The 10,314-nt window shown below is 43.3% G+C and overlaps 1 protein-coding gene across 1 annotated transcript; it reads right to left on the bottom strand.

The window, feature by feature from the left end:
- Positions 1-7,113: 7,113 nt before the first annotated feature.
- On the bottom strand, positions 7,114-9,270 carry rnf182 (ring finger protein 182). Its single transcript, XM_014139456.2, has one exon. It carries the CDS (start codon positions 8,786-8,788, stop codon positions 7,928-7,930), a length of 861 nt encoding a protein of 286 aa, XP_013994931.2. The 5' UTR covers positions 8,789-9,270; the 3' UTR covers positions 7,114-7,927.
- Between the last annotated feature and the right edge of the window lie 1,044 nt (positions 9,271-10,314).

Genomic DNA, 10,314 nt, shown 5'->3' with positions numbered 1-10,314 from the left:
ATTGTCTTGCATTAGGAGGAACCCAGGGCCAACCGCACCAGCATATGGTCTCACAAGGGGTCTGAGGATCTCATCTCGGTACCTAATGGCAGTCAGGCTACCTCTGGCGAGCACATGGAGGGCTGTGCGGCCCCCCAAAGAAATGCCACCCTACACCATGACTGACCCACCGCCAAACCGGTCATGCTGGAGGATGTTGCAGGCAGCAGAACGTTCTCCACGGCGTCTCCAGACTCTGTCACATCTGTCAAGTGCTCAGTGTGAACTTGCTTTCATCTGTGAAGAACACAGGGCGCCAGTGGAGAATTTGCCAATGTTGGTGTTCTCTGGCAAATGCCAAACGTCCTGCACGGTGTTGGGCTGTAAGCACAACCCCCACCCGTGGACGTCGGACCCTCATACCACCCTCATGGAGTCTGTTTCTGACCATTTGAGCAGACACATGCACATTTGGGGCCTGCTGGAGGTCATTTTGCAGGGCTCTGGCAGTGCTTCTCCTGCTCCTCCTTGCACAAAGACGGAGGTAGCGGTCCTGCTGCTGGGTTGTTGCCCTCCTACGGCCTCCTCCACGTCTCCTGATGTACTGGCCTGTCTCCTGGTAGCGCCTCCATGCTCTGGACACTACGCTGACAGACACAGCAAACCTTCTTGCCACAGCTCGCATTGATGTGCCATCCTGGATGAGCTGCACTACCTGAGCCACTTGTGTGGGTTGTACACTCAGTCTCATGCTACCACTAGAGTGAAAGCCCTGCCAGCATTCAAAAGTGACCAAAACATCAGCCAGGAAGCATAGGAACTGAGAAGTGGTCTGTGGTCACCACCTGCAGAACCACTCCTTTATTGGTGGTGTCTTGCTAATTGCCTATAATTTCCACCTGTTGTCTATTCCATTTGCACAACAGCATGTGAAATGTATTGTCAATCAGTGTTGCTTCCTAAGTGGACAGTTTGATTTCACAGAAGTGTGATTGATTTGGAGTTACATTGTGTTGTTTAAGTGTTCCCTTTATTTTTTTGAGCAGTGTATATTTTATAGTAGCCACCCTTTGCCTTGATGACAGCTTTGCACACTCTTGGCATTCTCTCAACCAGCTTCACCTGGAATGCTTTTCCAACAGTCTTGAAGGAGTTCCCACACATGCTGAGCACTGGTTGGCTGCTTTTCCTTCACAATTCATCCCAAACCATTTCAATTGGGTTGAGATAGGGTGTTTGTGGAGGCCAGGTCATCTGATGTAGCACTCCATCACTCTCCTTCTTGGTCAAATAGTCCTTACACAGCCTGGAGGTGTGTTGCGTCATTGTCCTGTTGAAAAACAAATGATAGTCCCACTAAGCACAAACTAGATGGGATGGCGTATCGTTTTGGTCGCCATGCTGGTTAAGTGTGCCTTCAATTCTAAATAAATCCTGACATTGTCACCAGCAAAGCACCCCCACACCATCACACCTCCTCCTCTATGGTGCCAACCACACATGCGGAGATCATCCGTTCACGCTACTCTGCGTCTCACAAAGACACGGTAGTTGGAACCAAAAATCTCAAATATGGCTCATCAGACTAAAGGACAGATTTCCACCGGTCTTATGTCCATTGCTCATGTTTCTTGGCCCAAGCAAGTCTCTTCTTATTATTGGTGTCCTTTAATAGTGGTTTCTTTGAAGCAATTCGCCATGCAGGCCTGATTCATGCAGTCTCTTCTGAACAGTTGATGTTGAGATGTGTCTGTTACTTGAACTGTGTGAAGCATTTATTTGGGCTACAATCTGAGGTGCAGTTAACTCTAATGAACATATCCTCTGCAGCAGCGGTAACTCTGGGTCTTCCCTTCCTGTGGCGGTCCTCGTGAGAGCCAGTTTCATCATATCGCTTGATGGTTTTTGTGACTGCACTTGAAGAAACTTCTTGAAATTTTCCGCATTGACTGACATGTCTTAAAGTAATGATGGACTGTCGTTTCTCTTTGCTTATTTGTGCTGTTCTTGCCACAATATGGACTTGGTCTTTTACCAAATAGGGCTATCTTCTGTATACCACCCCTACCTTGTCACAACACAACTGATTGGCTCAAATGCATTAAGAAGGAAAGATATTCCACAAATGAACTTTTAACAAGGCACACCTCATAATTGAAATGCATTCCAGGTGACTACCTCATGAAGCTGGTTGAGAGAATGCCAAGAGTGTGAAAAGCTGTCATCAAGGCAAAGGGTGGCTACTTTGAAGGATCTCAAATATAAAATATATTTTGATTTGTTTGACACTTTTTTGGTTACTAATGATTCTGTATGTGTTTTTTCATAGTTTTGATGTCTTCACTATTATTCTACAATGTAGAAAACATTAAAAATAAAGAAAAACCCTGGAATGAGTAGATGTGTCCTAACTTTTCACTGGTACTCTATATATCTGGATAAGAAGTCCCAGAGAGATAGGTATATGCCGGGGGCGTGCTACGACACAGACATGCATTTATTTATGTCAGAAGGCTAGTATACAGATATTGACATACAGAAGGAAGTTAATTTGTTAATTTTCAATCAGAATATTTTGTTTAAAGATTAGCATTATATTGTTAGATTATAGCAGTAACTCTGGTAGGCCTGAAACAGACTTCCTCACCTCTAGTTCAACTGCCGGGGTCAGTAGGAGTGCCGGGGCACACTGCCTTCATATTATAGGCCTGCAGTAGGTAAAGCTTAATAATAGCCCCACCATACTAAGCCTTCACAAACGTTTCTTATTTTTATTAGGGTAATATCAAAAGCAGTCGAGCGAATTTAAACCATGGGAAAAAAATCACTACTCTCCCCTGTGCCCAGTAAAAAAACACACAACACTCCCCTATTTTGGACCATCCTCCCCCCAGTAAATGTCGATTTGTCCCTAAGATAGTTAGACAATCTACTCTATCTTGATTGATTGCCTGAAATGGCTTAGTAGCTAGTCATGAAGTCGTGAGATTGGGAACCTATCTAGCTGGCTAGCTAAAGCCAAATTCATAAAATGTCTGGGTGGCTAGAATTACAGAGAAACAACAATAAGAAAGAATCAATAGGCTACATAGCTTGATCAAATTCATTTACAAACATACCTCCTGCGAGTCCTGGCCATTACCGGCAGCATGTATTCATGTATGCCAAGCGAAGCCAGGCTTCCCTCAAAAATGTATCAATAAAAAAATATATATAATAATAATTTATCTTTTGTCTCTCTGTGTTTCATAATTTCCCTTCAATTTGCAAGAGGCTGAATGTATCTCTCTGGAGAAAGCATCCGAGCGTGCAAAACAGCGCCACCCTGTCTCTGTATGTGTAGGCCATCTATCTGATGCTGTCTGATCCAAAAGAGATATTCTTGCCGCCAGTAGCATTGAAAGCAAGGAAAGCCAGCAAGCATTTGGCCTCCCTTGATAAAAACAATATAAAATAATAGCCAATCAGCATTGAGCGAGACTGAGTGAGCTCAATTGTGAATGGTCCTGACGCACAAAAAAAAAGTGTCAAGGGAAACCAGTTTGGATTTGGCATCACTCATATCAAATCACATTGAGAGCATACGTCATTGACAGAAAGAACTTGAATTGTTACATCTTGTTACGTTGTTGTCCTCCAGTGGCTAGCCAGCTAAAATGGTCCCTTTCCCATATTAGCCATGGATGGAGATTTGGACTTGGGGTTTTACTTAATTGTCTGTACTGGCCAATGATTATAACGGCAATCCTGATCCAATCATTACTGATCCATTCACACATTGTGCCCCTGGCCTGAGAGGATGGAAGTTCAATACATAGCTAGACGTAGAAGGCTAATTAATGTTAACTAGCTAACATTGCCCATGAAAAAGGCAAGCACTTTAGCCAGGTAGCATAAGACAACAACAAAAATAAAAGCATGTAGAGTATAACTGTTTCGTTAACATGAAAGAGAGGAGGATGGCATTGGCTTGAGTCAACATGTTTTTTCTACTTGCACGAACGCACACGCAAACACGCACACAAAGCATATTACATGAGTTACTACTCGCCGTGGTTCTAAATCAATAGTTGTTTAGTGGTCCGAAAATGTCGTAAACATGAACTTGTTTGACCATGCTGTAGGTCATATAACTGTTACATGCAATATGCTTAGTGGACTTCACAGGACAGAAGTTGCTCTCCGGTTAGGGTTAGGGTACTCTTATCCAGAGTGCACACATTTTCATACTTTATTTCGTACTGGTCCCCTGCGGGAACCGCATCCACACCCCTGGCGTTGCAAGCACCATGCTCTACCAACTGAGCTAAACGGGACCACATGTAATTCACTGTTCACTTGCTGTTTTCACAGCTTGTCAGGCAAGACCTCAGAATAAAAGTGCATCATGCGACACACATACCCTTGTGACACCTCCTCAGTTGTTGCCAGAATCTCCATTGACTCCTAGCAAAAGGATACGTCATCATGAGGCCTCTCATAGTGACCCGAGTTACTGCCCTAATGACACAGACGTCTTCATAGAAAACGGTAATGTGGGTTATGTGAAAAGTTGTACAAAAAAGTTTGCCAGTTTGATGAACTAGTAGGTTAGCCTGATTGCTGTGTTTATCATTCTATTTCACTTCACATATCATGATATTTAAAGTGAAATAGAAAGGTGAATGCAGCCATCAGGTTGGAGCAGGGAACTCCTGTTGTAGACGGGACACCACGCTGGAAGTGTCACGCCCTGATCTGTTTCACCTGTGGTTGTCTCCACCCCCCTCCAGGTGTCGCCCATCTTCCTCACTTATCCCCTGGGTATTTATACCTGTGTTTTCTGTCTGTGCCACTTTGTCTTGTTTGTTCAAGCCTACCAGTGGTTTGTGTCTCAGTGCCTGCTTTTTCCATTCTCTCTTTTATTGCCCTCCTGGTTTTGACCCTTGCACGTCCTGACTCCGAGCCTGCCTGTCTGACCACTCTGCCTGCCTGCCGTCCTGTACCTTTGCCCAACTACTCTGGATTATCAACCCCTGCCTGCCTTGACCTGTCGTTTGCCTGCCCCTGTTGTTACAATAAATATTGTTACTTCTACACAGTCTGCACTTGGGTCTTACCTGAACCCTGATAGGAAGGAATGACCACTTTGACATGTTTGCCTAAGTAACCCCATTACCACCAGACAAATTGTCGATAGGCAGAGTATCTGTATCAACTGGAGATGAAAGGTGCACATTGTTATATTAGCAGAACAATGCTTCTGTGGTATTATGTAAAAAAAAAAATATTCTACTTAGACCTGTTACTACACTGAACAAAAATATGAACACAACATGCAACAAGATTTCACTGAGTTACAATTCATATAAGGAAATCTGTCAATTACAATAAATTAATTAGGCCCATATCTATATATTTTACATGGACGTGGATCAGAAAACCAGTCAGTATCTGGTGTGACCACCATTTGATTCATGCAGCACGACACATCTCCTTCACATAGAGTTGATCAGGCTGTTGATTGTGGCCTGTGGAATGTCCCACTCCTCTTCAATGGCTATGCTTAGTTGCTGGATATTGGCGGGAATTGGAACACGCTGTCGTGCACGGCAATCCAGAGCATCCCAAACATGCTCAATGGGTGACATGTCTGAGTATGCATTGTCCGAAGTTTCTGCCTGCCCATACCATAACCATGGGGCACTCTGTTCACAATGTTGACGTCAGCGAACTGCTTGCCCATACAACACTGTCTGACATCTGCCCGGTACAGTTGAAACCAGGATTAATCTGTGAAGAGCACACTTCTCCAGTGTGCCAATGGCCATCGAAGGTGAGCACTTGCCCACTGAAGCTGGTTATGATGAGAAACTGCAGTCAGGTCAAGAACCTGGGTGAGGACGACGAGCATGCAGATGAGCTTTCCTGAGACGAAATATGACGCAATTGCTGAATTTATGTAGATTTTCTAAACTAAGTGTTTAGATAACTTTAAAATGTACACTGAACAAAAATATTTACGCAACATGTAAGGTGTTGGTCCCATGTTTCATGAGCTGAAATAAAAGAGCCCAGGAATTTTCCATACGCACAAAAAGCTTATTTCTCAAAAAATTAATTGCATACATTTGTTTACATCCCTGTTAGTGAGCATTTCTCCTCGGCAAGATAATCCATCCACCAGACAGTGTGGCATATCAAGAACATGATTAAACAGCATGATCATTACACAGGTGCATCTTGTGCTGGCGGACAATAAAAGGACACTCTAAAATGTGCCTTTTTGTCACACAGCACAATGCCACAGATGTCTCAAGTTTTGAGGAAGTGTGCAATTGGCATGTTGACTGCAGGAATGTCCACCAGAGCTGTTGCCAGAGAATTTAATGTTAATTTCTTTACCATATCCGCCTCCTTTTAGGTGGATGGATTATCTTGGCAAAGGAGAAATGCTCAATAACAGGGATGTAAACAAATTTGTGCACAAAATTACAGAGAAATAAGCTTTTTGTGATTCTTGTTAATATTTTATTTTAGCTCATGAAACAAGGGACCAACACTTTACATGTTGCGTTCATATTTTTGTTCAGTATATGTAGATATCTTTGTTAGAATGAAAATTATTCTTCTCTTGACGGAATTATGCTGAATGTAAATGTCTCAATTTACTCCACTCCCCTACAGGTTAACTTTTGAATTCCCCCAACTGTACGTTAGGACTACAAAAGAAGAAAGCCTGGCAATGTAATGCGTATAAAGGATTACATCTGTTATGCTATTTGAGAAAATGCAATAACATCAGTAACATTTCTTGCTGGGTATAGATAGTCTTTCCTGTTACAAAATCATTCCAAAAAGTACATCTATCTGAAACTAGTTTTGTTAATTAATAGCATAGCTAATCCACATCTCCATTTTGCACTTGTCCTTAGATATATGCAAACATCTCATTAAGATATTGAGATTATTAAAACAAAGGGGTTATTCATAACACCTGGTCTGTGTTCATTTGGCCCCAACTGGAAGAAAACTGACTGAAACAAGGAGGAACTTTCTGGACTTGTCCAATAAGAAACACTTGTTTTTGTGTTCCCGTTGCAAAACATTTTTTGCTCCTTGTGTGCCCTAATGAATAAGACCTGTTGTGTTCAATTAAAAAAAAAATCTGTTGCGTGCTGTAATGATCACAACCCTTGACTGCCATGGTCAATTTGTCATTTGCATTTCTGCACCCAATTCTGAATAAGAAGCATCTATTTACTCCCCTGTATGAATTGTGGATTATCCCGTAAACATTCTGAAGGTGATATGCCAAATTAACTTTACATTTGAGAAACAATTTTCATTAACATACATTTTTTTTTTTTATGATGTTTATTGTCAGATACACCAGAATGATGATGATAGTACATACATTTATGGTGGCGGTTATATTATGACTCATATTCTTGGTGTCCTCCACATTATTCACGTCCTTTATAACAAATTATTATTTACACTGACTTGCCAAAGCTTAGCATTTGTTCCTCCCACTAAGTACTTTCAATACAAATGTATACATTTCTACTGTGCCAATTATGGCCAGATAGTTATATTGTTAATACCTCAAAATGAAAAAAAGAATGCTTCATCATTTTTCTGATTGCGAAAGCATACCCGATACTTACTGCGACTTCTTATTTAAGTATAGTTGGATATTTGGTGGACCGTTTTGTTTACACAGTACACAAATTACATAATCTAAATGAATGACTAGAACTGAAAATACCAAAACTTAACATTGATCTAAACTGTACATCTCTTGTACCTGCTCTCTTCCCATTTACAATCCGCCAAGTCATTTGAGCCTGAGTAAAAAATAAAATAAAATAAAAAATGAAATATTCTATGGTATCCAGGATGCCAACTTCCATTGTCAGTAGTAACGATCTCATTCGGAAAAATGTAACATTTCTGCAACCCGTTCTTAACCTCCTCGGATGATCGTTCTTTGGCTGCTATGGGGCATAAGGTCCCAGAACTCGTGACAGAGGCACTGGCAGAAGCCGTAAACCATGATCATGACGAGGCTTGCCGGGACCAGGCTTACCAGAAGGACCCCCAGGGTGGTCTTCTGCATGATGAGCAGGTAGACCCCCATGGGCAAGGAGCTGAAGTAGAGGAGCCCCAACACCCACACCAATGCCCGGGCAGCACAGTTCCACACCGCCCACCTCTGGGTGATGGAGGCCATGGAGTCCAGACTGGAGGAGTGGTAATCCCTACCCTGGATGGTGGCCACTCCAGGGGGGTGGGAGTGAAGTTGGTAGGGGTGGTGGTCCTGAGGGGATGGAGGCGGTTCCATGATGGTGATGACCATGTAGTTGGGTGAGCCGCGGATGGAGGAGTAGGTGGTGGTGGTGGTAGTAGTGGTAGTGGAGGAGGATGGGGAGCCGCTGGGAGGGTTGCCCATGAGCGAGCTTAGGTGCCTGGGGCTGAGCAGTAGCTCGGTGGGGCCCTCAGTGTGGTAGTGCAAGTTCCTCTGGTTCCGGGTCTGGAGGGCCAGCGCTGCCACCAAGTTGCAGTCATCTGGCAGGTTGCCCACCGCCTCGCCCGTGAAACTAGTGACGAACCGGCAAAACGGACACACCACAGCATTGGGTGGCGACTCGCCCAGGTCTAAGATCTTGGCCAGGCACTTGGCACACAGGCGGTGACAGCACTCGAGGACCTTAGGGCGCCGGCTGCCCAGGCTATATGGGCAGTAACAGATCATGCACTCCAGCTCCTCCGTGCTGAAGCCCTCCACTATCCCCTCTTCCTCCATATTCCGTAACTTCCCCATCATCCTAATTTCTTTTTCTTTCTTTCTTTCTTTCTTTCTTTCTTTCTTTCTTTCTTTCTTTCTTTCTTTCTTTCTTTCTTTCTTTCTTTCTTTCTTTCTTTCTTTCTTTCTTTCTTTCTTTCTTTCTTTCTTTCTTTCTTTCTTTCTTTCTTTCTTTCTTTCTTTCTTTCTTTCTCAACTCTGTCTGTCTCAGCTCCCCACAGGATCAACGGAGGAAGATGACAGTCCAAAGCTTTTGGTGAAATTCAGCGTTGGAAGACATGGCGAGAGGCAGCAGCAGCCTTCCTATGGCGACGACAGTAGCAACGCTCCGCTCCGGAGGAGATTTCAGGGTCATCCTGGTTGTCTGTGCAGCTCCTGGGGTGTGTGTATGTGTGGGTGTGGGTGTGTGTATGGGAAGCCTAGCGCGTTCTAGCCTCCGTGGTACTCGCCTCGGTGCAGTTTGGGGTAGGCCTAACTACGCGTCATGCAGGGCCAAAAGCCTTTCATGCACCACAGAGAGAGAGAAAGAGAGCGAGAGAGAGATGGAGGGGAGAGGCCATCATTGAAAAAAAAAGATTTGTGTTAACACAGCATTAGAACAGAAAAAACAGGGGCAATGAACAACAAAGCAGGGCCTGTACAAACCAGGGCTGGAATTTTCGAGGCCAGCCTTTTGTTGCCAGTTTAAATTCAATCCAATTAGTGGTGGGTTCCCTTTCGTTTTCTGGTACTCTGTCTGTTAATGGTGTCTGTTTATGGTGTCTGTGTGTGTGTGTGTGTGTGTGTGTGTGTGTGTGTGTGTGTGTGTGTGTCATGAAGAATCTTCCAAAGAGTTTTCGGTCTGAAGGAGATGACAGGATGTACTGATCAACTCAATGTTGATGATCATTTTTCTTGAAGTGAAGATAACATGGAGGAGGTGAAGACTTATGGGCCAGTAAAGACTTCTGTGATTGGGAGTGAAAATGGAGCATGTCATTGTTGGGGATAGTGATTTGGCAGTAAACTGTGCTCTTGTGCTCTATTTGAAATAACTTCTATGCCTAATCACAACGATGTTGGTCTGGATGCTGAAAGGGGAAACTTGCTGAATGATAAGAGAAAAGATAGTCAAAGAATTTCTTTTAGGTTATTTACAGTAAAATAAGTCCTGGATGCTTTTCTAGCAGTAGACAACAAGACATCCACAGGGGCTGACCAATTGGATCCCAGTATGCTTAAGTGTGCAACACCTAGCATTGTTGGCTCAATAACCCACATTTTTTATCTAACATTGTTATCAGGAAATATTCTACAAATATGGAAATCAGCTCTTGTGCTGCCACTCCATAAGAGCAGGGATAGTAGGGATCTTAGTAAGTATTGCCCCCTTTCAAGGCTTTTTTTGTCTATCTCAGAGTTTTGAATCCTTGGTAAATGTACAACTTTTTTATCTGAGAAATGCATTTTGAATGTAAACCCATTAGGGTTTAGACCTGGGCATAGTACTATTACTGTCACGTCCTGGCCAATAATAGGGGTTATTTGTTATTGTAGTTTGGTCAGGA

This window comes from Salmo salar, chromosome ssa14 (genome assembly GCF_905237065.1).
Source record: "Salmo salar chromosome ssa14, Ssal_v3.1, whole genome shotgun sequence".
Classification (NCBI taxonomy): domain Eukaryota; kingdom Metazoa; phylum Chordata; class Actinopteri; order Salmoniformes; family Salmonidae; genus Salmo; species Salmo salar.
The sequence above is the reverse complement of the archived record's forward strand: the minus strand, read 5'-3'. Positions and strand labels throughout refer to the sequence as shown.